At 52.7% G+C, this 13,518-nt stretch overlaps 1 protein-coding gene across 3 annotated transcripts in view; it reads left to right on the forward strand.

The window, feature by feature from the left end:
- PIK3R6 (phosphoinositide-3-kinase regulatory subunit 6) overlaps positions 1-13,518 on the forward strand; it is a 56,575-nt gene that overhangs the window by 6,106 nt on the left and 36,951 nt on the right. For 2 of the 3 annotated variants that reach the window (XM_073310796.1, XM_073310799.1), the window contains exon 2: positions 9,518-9,638. In XM_073310796.1, coding sequence (XP_073166897.1) covers positions 9,626-9,638 — 13 coding nt within the window. In that variant the 5' untranslated portion in view covers positions 9,518-9,625. Of the gene's footprint in view, positions 1-6,609; positions 6,681-9,517; positions 9,639-13,518 lie in introns of those variants that run through there. The other variant, XM_073310798.1, reaches the window with a different exon arrangement.

Genomic DNA, 13,518 nt, shown 5'->3' on the forward strand with positions numbered 1-13,518 from the left:
TGAAGCTCCAGTTCCTGGAGCCATGTGACTATGTGAGAATCTCCACTTAAAAATAAAGTGAGTAAGTTTCTAGTCCTTGTGGTTGCACAGAAAAGCCTGAAAAAGTGACTCAAGTGATTTTGGAAGGCTAGGATTTGGTGATATTGGAAGCACTATATAAGGTTCTTCCACTACTGTCCAGAGCCCAGGGCCTCTAGAGCCAGGTCCCATCTGTGTGCCTAGATGCAGAACCATGTATTTAATAAGAAATGGGAACTTGTTCTTTGGACAGAGTTTGAGAGTCTCTCCTGGCAGTGGGGTGCCTACCCCTGCAGGGCAGCCCCACAAACTTGGAGCTAGGATAGAAGACGGATCTTTGGGTGACCAGGGCAAGCTAGCTCGTTCCCCCAAGAGGCCTCTGACCGTTTCCAGGCAGTGGAGAGGAAGGGATGGTTTTGGGCCTCAAGATGGCTTCCATGGGATGGGCCCAAGGAAAGTTTGCTGCTTTTCTGTTCTGTATTAATGTGCATTGAGGGGAAGGAGAGAAGTGTGAAGCCAGTGGATATTTAGTCTATGAGCTGCAGTTTTCTAGACGGAGCTGAGCCTATTTGTTGCCTCTGTGCTCAAAATAAGAGGTAGCAAGAGGAAGTGGAGACGGCTGTATTCACTATAGGTACTTGACATACACCTTAAAAATAGAACAGAGGAAAACATCAAGAGAGCGAGAGTCCCTGAGCACTTGTCATTGGTGTAAGCCCACGTGTCTTCTGGTTAATGACTGACTCACTGGACATTTATTTTTAACTCAGAGACACCGATATAGCCAGAGAAGTGACTCTGAAAATGCCCCCATGAGCTTCTGCCCCTGTTTTGAGGATTAAGTGCCGGCCATTAGCCTGGCCCCTGCCAGGGGTGAGCTCGCAACTGGATTGCAGCACTCTTGCATGTGTTGCTGGTAGGCAGTGTCTCCAATTGTTGAGCTATTTATTACCAAATGCCTTCAGTAACATCGCTTGCAAGGTTGCTGTGTAATCTTTGGGCAAGGGGCCGCTCTCAAGTTGCTTGATCACACTGTCCAAAGAAGGAAAGAGAGAAGTAGAAAAAGTGAAGTGTGCTCTGCTGCCGTCAAGGTGAACTCTAGCCTGAGCGAGATAAGGAGGCTGGTAAGATAAGAAATCTGAACAGAGCAGCACTGTGCGCTCTCAGGAAGCGCTGTTGTAGTCGGAGCCCTCCTCCCACTCAGAGCTCGGGAGAGGCGAGGGATTGACTCAATAATAATAATAATTAGCCATTTGCCTTCCCTCTGAGGATCTGAAAGCACTTTCCAGACATGAATTAACTAAGCCAAGCAACTCCCCATATGTGGGGGGAATAGTGTTGTCCCCCACTATGCTGATTGGGAAACTGAGGCACATAAAAGCAAAGTGACTCCCTCAAAGCGACACTGTGTCAATGCCAAGTCAGGGACAGAATCACTCCCTGCTGTAGTTCCTAGACTGAGCTACCACCCAGGCTGCATGGAGAGGGAGGGGGATTCTTAGAAATGGATCCCAGGAAGGATGTGTGGAGCTTTTGCCTCTTATTCTCTCTGGCTCTTGCCTCTGCTCTTCCATCGGCTGCTGGAACAGTGCATGCTGCCATCAGGATTGGAAGCTCCCCCACCCCAATGCGGTGCGCTTCCAAAGCTGTACTAACTGGGAGCAGGCTGCTGCCGAGAGAGTAGTGGAAGTCAGCATGAATGGCAGAGAGCCAGGTCTGGTTCCCAGTGCCTGGAGCCAGAAATAAATACTGGAGGGGGAGGGATAGGTTTTGCAACCTGCAGATTTTTCAGGAAACATTTTATTAATTGAACAGCAGCACACTCTCAGTGAGTCATGCACACTGATCTAGAAGGGCCCTGTCCTGCATGGGGCTCGCTACATGGGCAATCCCACAATGGCAATAAGCACTTGGCTTGGTAGTAATTGTTCACAGGATTGGGCTCTCTACTGTAATTCTCCCGCTCCCCAGTTCCCTTGGCTGGCTGGATCTCTCCAAGTTCAATCTCTTGGTGATGTCCGTCTGTCTGTCTTCCCCCTTTGTCCCCTCCCCAGTCCAGCGGTGACACTGCATTGAGAACTGAGCAGTTATCACAGTCTCCAGAGAGCAAATGCTGTGAATTTATTGAGCCCTGCGTGGATACAAAAATGTGGATCTGCATCTGCCAGGATCAACCTGCGATCTGCTAGCTGTCTTTTACCTGTATCCGCATCTGCACTGCCCCAGCAAGCTGTCTCACAAGGACTAGCGACCTGGGGGGGGAGAGTGGGGGTGTGGGGTCTTGCAGGGAAGACGCAGCGCAAGGGTGGGGACTGGGGTAAGGGGCAGCGCACAGGTGGGGGTCTCAAGGAGAAGAGGCAGTGCTGAGGTGGGTTAGGGGGAAGGGACATTGCATCCCGTGCTGCTCCCGGGGGCTTGTGAGCGACGGCAGCAGCTGTGCCTGTTGCATCACAGTGGGGCACAGGGGGGGGGGCAGAGGGGCCCCGCCTACTCCAATCCCCATGCCCGGGGGCAGGCCCTGCTGCCCAGGAGCCAGCAGGCTGGGCCCGGGACTGGGAGCATGGCCAGTGCTGCTAGGCCGAGCCATGGTGGGGACACTGGCGTTGCCGAAGGGGCCCGAGCTGCTGGACAGCCCCCGACTCTGACCTGCCGCCCAGCCCCAACCATTGGCTGCTGGCCGCCAGCCCCGAGTGCACTGTGCCCTCCGGGCTGCCCAAGCCGGACGCCGCGGGTCAGGCACCGTCGGTGAGTAGAGCCCTGCGCGGTTCTATCTGCATCCAATCCACCATCTGCAAAAATGGTCCACAGATATGAAGCAGGTTTTCAGGGCTCTGTTTATTCCCCCAAGGTTATCAACCTGAGATCGGGTTCAAGTCACCCTCCTGCTGCCTGAATGAGAGCTGGGTGATCTACACCACTGCCTCCAGGATACCATGGCTGTTTCTCTTTCTGCCCTTGGACAGTGGGCTCTTAAACCATCAGATTTCAATGACCAGCCACTAAGGCTCTCTCTCCTTAGCTCAAGTGTTATAGCTGGGTAGCTGCCTGATGTTATTTCTCTGACGCTGACACTGCTTGGCCTGTTCTGTTTCCCTCCTGGTTGTTCCTGTAGGTGAATGTGCAAGGCTGTAGGACAGAGGTTCTCAGCCTGGGGGTTGCAGACAGGTGTCAGGGGGCTGCAGGCATGCTGCCTTTCCTATATTGCTAGGAGGGCGCAGGGTCCCAGTATGGAACAAGTGGGATGTTGTGGGATACACATTCCTTCTCTGCCTTCTGCTGTACCATTTGGCACTAGAAGGCACAATCCCCAATACCCGCCTGCCACCTGTGCCACTTAAAGTGTCATCAGCTGAGTTAAGCAAAAATCAGAGTTTCCATCCTGTGGAAAAATCTGACATTTCGACATTTGTTTTCATCCTGAAGCAGGACAAAAAGTCAAAATTTTTAGCAGAGTGAAAATTTTTGAAAAATTTAGATTTGGAAATGTCACAACATTTTGGATCAGGTCTATTTGATGTTAAATCACATGCACTCACAATTAGAGGCGACATATAGGGGTCATGGGGGGTCACGTACCCCCCCAGATTTCTGCCACAGTTTGCTGACCAGGTCCCCTCCACTGTGCGGCAGCTCCTGGAGCCGGTCAGCTGCAAGCTGCGGTCCTGGGGAGAGGCAGCAGCAAACAGCTGGGAGCTGCAGGGAGGGCCACTAAGGGTAAGGGGGGGGGGGGAGACGTGCCCAGGGGGTGGGGGGGAGTAACTCAAGCTGGTCCAAGGGGGCGAACCTTTAATTTGTGCTCCCACCACTCTCAGCAGGAACCAATCTGCTCTCCCCACACTCCCATAATGCAGCACGTGGCTCAGGCAGAGGGGTGACTGCATTGCATTATGGGAGATGTAGTCTGGACCAGGAGCCCACGGGAAAATGGGAGCATGATTCACCTTGAATACAGCTCCCACAAGGCATTGCAGTACCCAAGGCAGATATAGTTTAATGTCGGACCAACCCAAGATGAAATATTTTGTTTCCATTTTTTGTCAAAAAATTGTTTCACCAGCAAGTTCCTAACCAGTGCTAGTCATTGGCATTATAGCCTGGCACAGTCCCCCTCTGTGCCATCACCAGTCTGTTGTGAGTCCACCCGAACACTGGGTCCCATAGCTGGGTCTGGGCAGAGTCTAGGACCTGTAGGGCACACTCCTGGGCTGAGACCTCTTGTCTGACACTTGTCCAGGGGCATTGCCACCCCATCACCTTAGACCCTGAAACCAGTAACTCAGGCCTCCCGAGCCCCGCCATAAGTGACACATGCACCCCAGAGCTCCACCAGGGCTGTGGGCACTCTGGCCTTCTCGTTAACTATCCCCTTTAGGGACAGCAAGGCAGAAAAACAAGGGACACAAGCCTAGCAATGGGATTCCTAACCATGGAAACTTGACTCTTGAAGTACTTGAGAGTTACAGATCTTTGGAAACAACAAAAGTCCTCAGATGCCCCATCCTCTGGTCTGATCTCACTCCATCTGGGAGTCTGTAGTTCACCAACATTCCAGGCTGGTCAGTTCCTCCTGCCTTTTCACTCCTGCTCTGACCCCGTGACGATGGCTGGCCCCCAGCACAGAGCAGGATCCCATCTCTGAGCTATGACCTAGAAGCTACAGACCCACCAGTCACACTTGCCTCTTCCCCCTCATGGGCCCCTGTGGAGAAACCCATTTTTCCATGAGCATGGGCCAGTAGTTGAGAGACAGTCGAAGTGGTTGGCCCCAGGCTGCGGTCTGGATAGCTCTTAGTCCTTCAGTGAGGTGTGTCAGACCGTTTCTGGGCAGGGCAGCTATCTGGAGGGCATTACAACCGGCTGTCTCTGAGTGTATGCAGGCTCCACGAGTACAGCAAGACAGCCTTCCTACTCGGACACAGACAGAGCCCACCCAGTCACTGTCCGTGCTGCCTGGCCTTGCTGCTGAAGAGTTCGGAAGTTCCTGGAGCTTGTGACTGCACGAAGAACCCGCCCGATGCTCATCTGTAACTTCCTCCAGTACCCACCTCTCTTCCTCCTCCCTTGGCACTCCCTGTCACTCGCTGTCCTGTGACAGGCTGGCTGGCTGATGGATAAGCTGCCAGATTAATTCCTTCTTTTCTCCCATTCCCTGCCGCCAACCTGAGCATGTCCATTTGTAAGTGAGTGGCTGACAGCACTCGCTAAAGCTGAGTGTACCGTGATCTAGCCTCATACAGCTCTACTGATGCCCCTCAATCCTGACCCGTCTCCCCTGCTATCCATTCCTGGGCTCACCTTCCTCATGCACACAGCTCTCTCAATGCTCCTCAATCTCGACCCACAGAACTCCCCACCATGCCAGTTTTGGGCTCCCCACACCCAGCTCTCTGAATTCCCCTTAGTCGCAACCCACAGCCTCCCTGCTACTCCAGTCCTGTTCCTGCACACAGCTCTGCAGCATGAACCGCTAACCAGTCCTCGGCCTTCCTGAGCAGTGATGGCCAGGTCCCAGCCATGCCAGAGCGATCATGATGGTGTGACGCAGCCAAATCACCCTTCCTTCCTATTCCACTTCTTGTTTTTTTCCCCTGTCTCTGAAGAGAACAATGAGGTCTCAGCGCCAGGGGAAGCCATCAGGTTCCTGGCTGGCTCCTCTCTTGGTGCCCTTCAAAGACCCTGACAGAGCTGTGCGGGAGATTGCCTTGTGGCCGCTGATTCTGTGAGCCACTGGTTTGTGATTAGGAGGGGTTTGATGTGGGGATGGCTGTGGTGTTGCTTCTCCCTAGGTGACGGGACAGCCAGTGAGTTAAGCCTGTCCTGGCAGAGGCCAGTATAGGCGAGGCTGCCCACTGCTGTGCTGTGACACTCGTACCTGATTTGTACATTGCGCACCTGGCTGGCTGCAGGACAGCGTCTCTTGTTGAGAAGGAAGCATAGGCAGTGGGGTGGGAACAGGGCAGGTTTCATCCCTCAAATCAAGTCATTTACATCCCTGAAGGGGCATCCGGCAGGAGCCCAAATCCAGGGGGAGAGAAGCACTAGGAGGAGCTAAAGTAAAGCAATTCTACTTTTCAAAGTCAGCTGAAGAACAAACTCTGTGTGACTGAACGCCTGGGTTCAATGCCTGGCTCTAGCACTTACTTCCTGGGCAGCGCAGTTAATCTCTTTGGGTTTCTTTTTCCCCACGTATAAAGCAGAAATAACGATATTCACCTCAAGGATGGGCTGCTAATATTTTAACATGGGGTTCTCACAGCAATACCCCACCCCCACTTCCCCTGAGGGAAATCTAGTGTCCAGTGGGGATCTGTCCATTTCTTCTCCCTCAGTCAAGGAGCAAGGCAGAGCCCTGTGGCAAACAGACTAGAAGTGAGTGATACTGGCTGGAAATGTTTATACTGTGCTTCTGAGATGTGCATGAACAGGTTCTCCTCTAACCCAGACAAGCTTGTGCACCAGGATAGCCCCACCGGGCCCCACTCACCATTGCCCACTACCATCATTTGCACCAGTGCCAACTGGGTGGAAAGCACTAGCAGAGCAGGGCAGTAACATCTTACCCACTTTGCACTAGTGTAAAAGACTTGGCAAGCTGCAAGGCAAAAGAGAGTCAGCCCCATGGACTTCACTGGCGTGATGCCCGATTGACACCAGGATAATTGGTAAGATCTGGATGACCATCTACAGCTCAGCTTGTGCCATTCACAGTGTGTGTGTGTGTTATGGGGGGGAGGGGGTTAAAGATCCTGTGAGGGGGATTGGGTGTTCTATTTACCAAGGGCTGTTCTGGGAGAATCCCTGACCCTTGGTGCCACCAGGCACCTTCCGAAGGCCTAGATCTGCTCTGCAGTGTGTTTCTACAAGAAGGCCTCTCCAAAGGGCTGCAATGGCACCTGTCGTGCCATCCTAGTCAGGGGGACCCCCCTCCCAACCTTCCCTTCAGTTTGGCTGGAGAACATGGGACAGCCCAGCACCAGCGCATCAGTGACTCACTGAGTGAGCTCTTCCATTAGCATCTCTGTGAAGCTGCTTTAGACGTGACAAGTACTAGGTACCAGTCTCTGCTTTGTCGGCCTGCCATGGGGTGGCTGGCCCCTCTGAGGAGAGTCAGGCTGATGGGTTTCATTGAGGCGAACGAGCCCATCTCAGCCCACCTTTGAGCAGCTAATTGCCTAGGTGGCTGCTTGGCAGCTAGTTAGCTGAAGAGCACCTGGACCTGATGAAAGGCTGCCAGAGCTCTGCTGGGGCAAGTTTGCTGGTGGGGAGAGGGAACTGCCCAGGAGCAGTGCTCCCAGAGTAAGGAGCTCCCGGAGAGCTGCAGAAGGCCCAGCCTCTGAGGGGGTGGGCAGGAAGGCTGTGGCTCCAGGAGGGAATCCAGGTTGGGGCAGCCTTGTAAACATGGGACTGACATGCTCAGCTGGAGTCTGCCTCCTTGCTAAGAAGCCTGGGTGAGGGGCTTTCTTGTGGTGCTGCTGAATTTTCTGCTAATGACCAAGACCCTCAGAAGGGGGGCACAGTTCAATACGTATCAACCTTGCTGACCTTACAGATGGCCGCACCAGGGAAATTAAGGCAGGATCTCCCTGTAGTTCTGTGCCTGGCTGCAAGGGGATGCGGGAGACAGCGTGTACCTTTTACACTTCCATTTGCTGTGCACTGGCAGCAGGGAGTCCAAACTAGGCATGTGCTTTCCCGCTAGTCAAGACTGCTTCAGCTGCAGCAGCTACGCCACTGCCCTGGCAAATCCTCTGGCCGTGCCCAGGGAAAGGCCAAGAGGCCTTTCCCTATGTTGTTTCCCTGGTACTTTCTGTTCCATCAAACCTGCTTCCCCGACAGGTGCCAGCTTGCCTGAGTTAAATCCTTACCCACTTTTATTGGGGAGTCCCCATTCTCCTTTTCCAACCCTCCTGGCAGTTCCCCTGGCTCGTTCCCAGTGAATGCCCTGTTGGTGGGCAGTGCAGCCTATCTGAATTCTGGGGGGAGGGATAAGGTAAAAGGCCCACCCCCCAGGTGGGGGAGGGGCCACAGGACCCAGGAGCCAACTGATCGCTTGGAACAAAAGTTGAAAACATGGGAAGGGGAGTGCAGATGAAAGGGGTAAAACCAGGGTAGCAGAGGGGGACCCAGCAGAGAGCCCTAGGCAGTGCCCACTGCTTGGTGAAAGTGTCCAGGGAGTCAGTGGATGTTGCCCAGAGGAACTCTGTCTGGGTGCGTGATACAACCAGGAAATGGGAAAAGGCCTTGTGGTCGTAGAGCAGCCCCCTCCTCCCGCTCCTAGGCTGGTGGGTGGCCAGTATGGGTAGCGCCAGGAGGAGGCTAACGAGGAGCTCTCTTTCCGTTGTGGGACCACAGAGGGGGAGCTGCGTGCACAGAAATAGCTGTGAGGAGAAATGCAGCCAGTGCCTCAGCAGGAGGTTCTGGAGGAGCCAGAAAAGGGGCTGTGCACTGGTGGCAGGTGTTCGCCAGGGTGTCTCTCTCGCTGCAGAAGGGACAGGTGTCGGCACCTGTGAACCACGCCCATGCTCACAGCTCCATGCAGCTCCAACTAATATCCCCAGTAGGCCGAGGTACCGGGGTGGAATAAAGACTGGCCCGCGGTAGGACATCCTGCAGCTGGGTTGGGGTGGGACGTGAGGGTGAGGAAATGCATGGTATGGGGCATGAGAGCATGGAGATGTTCCGTAGGCATGGTTCAGAGATGGACTGACTGGATATCATTTGGCATGCTCAGGTAGCGTACTGGGCATGGCTGCTGGGGCTTGCGGAGCAGGGGCACAATGGTGAGCTCTGGAGGGTGAGGGGATAGGGGCAGGTTGGGTGCACCCTCTTGCAGGGTCTGCTCGAGATAAGTAAGAGAGGCAGGGGCAGGCAGCCCTCACATCATGGAGCAGATAGTGTGAGCAGCCCCACGTGCAGGGCAAGCACCCAGGGTTCAGCCAGTCCTTTCAGGCGGAGCCCAGGAGGTCTCTGGTCCTGGTGACACCAGCGAGGGCCAATCTCTGGTGCACCTGCACAGGGAGCTGGGGATTGTGCAGCAAGGGCGTCAGCAGGTCTTCTCTTGACCCCCTCCAGGAGGAGGCTGCCACAGGCCTGGTCACAGAGACAAGCTTGCAGGTCCTGAGGAGATTCTAGTAAGAGACAGGCAGCTCAGAGGGGCCTATACTAGACCTCTCATGGTGAGCAGTGCAGATTGAATGCCCCGGAGACTAAAGGCCTCTCTCTGTCCTGAGAACAGGGGCAGCATGTGCAGCAAGAATCCTCCATGGCTCATTCAGTCCTTGGCCCCTGCTGAGCCTGGAACAAGAGGGCAGTTAGGGCCCGTGGGCTCCCTGGTGGATGCTGAGCTCTCCTGGGAACCTGACCCTCTGTGCCCATTGTGGCTGCCCATTTCAGTGGCATCTCCCTATTTGTGCCCCCCTTCCTCTCTCATTTTCACACCTGGGCCGGTCTGATCCCACCTTCCTCTTGCAGTTTCACCTGCGTCTCTCTTGTTTTGCAGGCAAGAACCAGGACGCAAGGCCATGCAAGTGCTGAGTGAGAAGCTGCCACCTGCTTGCCCTGTTGTTCGAGAAGTGCTGAGACAGACACGTCTGCTCCTTGCCCATTCATGGAGAACACAGGTCTGTGATTGCCAGCAATGTCCCTGAGCGGGTGGGCTGAGGCAGCAGGGAAAGGCAAGCTGGCCAAGGCAGCCCTATGCGCTTCAGCAGAGCGAGAGGCTGGGTGAGAAATAAGTCCATCTAATGACTAGGGAGGTTGTCCTGCTGAGCTGGTACTGCGGTGGGTAGCTCAGCAGTAACTCTCTCCAGTAGGCCCAGGGAGGAAAGATGGTGGTATGACTAAGGTGGAGGGTTGGCAGTCTAGGAGAAAGGCTGCTTGTAGGACTGGGTTCTAGTGCCATTTTACTTCCTTTCATTGTACCTCAGTTTCCCCCTGTGTAAAGTGGAGATGACATTTACCTATCTACCTCACAGGTATTAATACACTGCGTAAGCTGTTACTATCTGTATGGCCGTAGCACCTAGAGGCCCCAGTCGAGATCAGGACCCCATTGTGCTAGGCACCACACAAACACACAGTGAGAGGGAGCCTCTGCCCTGAGACCTCACAGTGAAATAGGCAAGACAGACAAAGGAAAGATTATTGTCCCCATTGTACAGATGGGGGAACGGAGGCACAGAGAGACTAAGTGACTTGCCCAAGGTCATGCAAGAAGCCTGTGGCAGAGCAAGGGATTGACCGCAGGTCTCCTGAGGCCAGCTCAGTGTCTTTACAAGTCCCACTTACATCCTCAAAAGAGTATCTAAGTGGGACTTAAGTAATTCAAGGGCCTTTTGCTGGCTCTCTGCACAGGGCTGTTTGAGCCTCCAGCTTAGATTCGCCATTCAGATTTGACCATTTTCGCTTCGGCTTCCTGAGAAAATTTGCTTTGGGCCCAAGACCAAACATGGAAAATTTCAGCCTTAGAAGTAAATGTTTGACAAAGTTATAAGCATCTGGGAAAGGCCCTTTAGAATGGAAAATGCAGCCTTAATTCCAGGATAGGCGTCGCTCCACACAACATCTGTAATTCAGTTACAGTAACATGGTACGGTGAAGTTAGCGTTTAGCTATCGATCAGTGCTGTAGCAAGGACAAGGAAAAGAGGGATAGAAAATGCTGCATAGAGCCAGCTGGTTCATTACTGGCACATCCTTATGATTAACTGGAAAGCAAGGAGTACACCCCAGGTCATCCTAGGAGGTGTAGCAACCTTACTCATCCTCCTTAATCGAGGTGTCCTTAATGCAGAACTCCTTAGCAAACATATCCTTAGCTAAATTTGGTTGCAGTGTTGTTGTATCCCTGTTGGTCCCAGGATATGCGAGAGAGGCAAAATCGTTCGGGGTCCCGGGGGGGCCACGCTGAGGTTGCTCAATTCGGGCAAACTTCAAAGAATGGGACAGACAATTCCCAAAACTGGTAGATATTCCAATACTTAGTTTCACCAAGCCAGCAACAAAACAGCTTCTACAATTGGCTACACAGAAGCCAAAACACAGTTCCCTTAAAGCAGGGGTGGGGAACCTTTTTTCTATCTGGGGCCACTGACCCACAGAAAAAAATCAGTTGCAGGCCACACACAGCCTCGCAGGGAGTGGTGGGCGGCGGCTTGGGGCTTCCCCTAGGCTCAAGGGTGGGGCCAGAAATGAGGGGTTCAGGGTGCGGGAGGGAGCTCCGGGCTGGGGCTGAGAGGTTTGGAATGCGGGAGCGGGCTCAGGGCTGGGATAGGGGGTTTGGGGTGCAGGCTCTGGGAAGAGGTTGGGGTGCAGGAGGGGGTTCCGACCTCGGGTATGGGGTTTGAGGGTGGGTGTGCGTTCTCTGGGAGTGGGTTGGGGTGGAGGAGGGGGTGAGGAGCGTGGGCTCTGGCCGGGCGCTGCTTACCTCAGGCAGCTCCTGGTCGGCAGTGCAGTGGGGCTAAGGTAGGCTCCCCCGCTGCCCTGGCCCCTCGCCATTCCTGGAAGTGGCCACAATGTGGCCAGGCGGCTTTGTGCTGTGTGCACTGCCAGCCAGCGGCGCGCCCGTAGGTGCCGCCCACACAGCTCCCATTGGCTGCGGTTCCCAACCAATGAGAGCTGCGGGGGCGGCGCCTGCGGGAGCGAGTAGGAGCATGCAAACTCAGAGCTTCCCTGATTGCCCCTGCACCTAGCCAGAGGGCCAGATCAGGCCCACGGGTCAGAGATTCCCCACCCTTGCCTTAAAGCAATGCAGCCTTGGGCTTCCTCCCAGACAGCCAAGTCAAATATGATGGGGATTACCAAAAATCTTGTTCATCATATAACAAGTTCTACCAATCCCAAAGGATCAGACACATTACCCACCAAGTTAACGAATATTTCAAATCCTACCCAAATACATGCTTACAGCCAATCCTTTAGTTTCTAATATCTAAAGGTTTATTTATAAAAAGAAAGAAAGAGGTGAGAGTTAAAATTGGTTAAAGGAATCAAATACGTACAATAATTGCAAAGTTCTTGGATCAGGCTTGGAGCAGTGATGGAATAAACTGCTGGCTTGTTAAGTCTCTGGTTGCTTCCAAATGATTTGGAAGGTCCTCAGTCCCTTGGTTAGAATGCTCCCATTAGTATAAGTCCAGAGCTCAGAGCAGGAAAGAGATAAAATTGAGATGTTTCCAGGGCCTCTTATAGCTTTTGCCATGTGGAGGGAACTTCACTGTCCCAAACAAAGCCCTCAGCACAGTTTGGGGGAAAATACAGGTAACAAGATGGAATTTAGTGTCACATGATCTAGTCACATGCCCTTGCGTGCTTCGCTGAGTCATAGCAGAGGCTGTTACCCATATTCTAGCTAGAACTTCCACAGGAAGGTCCATCAGGTAGGGATAAGCCTCTTGTAAGGTCCAGTGTGAGTTAAGTGCTCTTTGGTGGGTCATTCAGCTTGAATAGTCCCTTCACAATGTGCTGGCCAGACAAGAAGTAAGCTGCCTTGTGGGTGTGACCACAGAAGTGAACACATTTGAAATAGAGGTGGACAGGCAATATTCATAACTTTAGATATAAAAAGTATACATGCATACAAATAGGATAATCATATTCAGCAAACAATAACCTTTTCATTGACATCTTACATGACATACTTTGTACAAGATTTGTTGCAATTATATAACAGTGGTAGCAACAATGATCTACATGGTCATATTTTAATCATATCACAACACATGTTTAATGAGCCAACTTCTGTTAGTGAAAGAGACAGTCTCTTGGTCCAATAACAGATACTACTTCACCCACCTTATCTCTCTTAGCTCAAGTGTCCTTATAAACCAACTCCTTAATTCAAGAGGCCTTCATTCACAGAAGCATCCTTAACTCAGGTGCCCTGTAGCAACTCTGGGGTAAATGCATGGGGAAAGGAGAATGGGAATGTTTGCCAGCTGCCAGTGTGGGACTGGGACACCCGATTCCCAGACGTTTTCTTTTCAATGGGAATTGGGCACCAGATCCCGTTAGAGAGCTTTCGAAAAACTCAGCCCAAAATGTCCAGGGATCTGACTCCACTGACTGAACTGGGCTCGCTTCTGATTTACACCAGCGTCTGCGAGAAGGGAATCAAGCCATATTTGTAAAAATACTGAATGCATTTTCCTCCAACCTGAGTAGTTTGGCCTTCCTCTAATGGAGGAATATAATAAGCTCTTTAGAGCCAGCGCTGTCTCTTTGTTCTGTATCTGTATAGCACCTAGGCACTACTGCCATAGATTATTCTAGGCCAGATTCTCATTAATACTAAGGCCATGCCTACATTAAAAGTGCTTTACCGGGTTAGCTATACCAATATACCATACTGGAAAAGAGTTCCTAGTGTGGATGCAGCTACATTGGCAAAGCTGCTTTTCTCGGTAGAGCTTATTCCGCCACCACTCCAAATGCAGCTATCCTGGCAAAAACAAAATTGTGTCGGTATAACTGCATCTGTTCTAGGGGCTTTTGCCGGCACAGA

This window comes from Lepidochelys kempii, chromosome 14 (genome assembly GCF_965140265.1).
Source record: "Lepidochelys kempii isolate rLepKem1 chromosome 14, rLepKem1.hap2, whole genome shotgun sequence".
In the NCBI taxonomy this organism is placed as follows: domain Eukaryota; kingdom Metazoa; phylum Chordata; order Testudines; family Cheloniidae; genus Lepidochelys; species Lepidochelys kempii.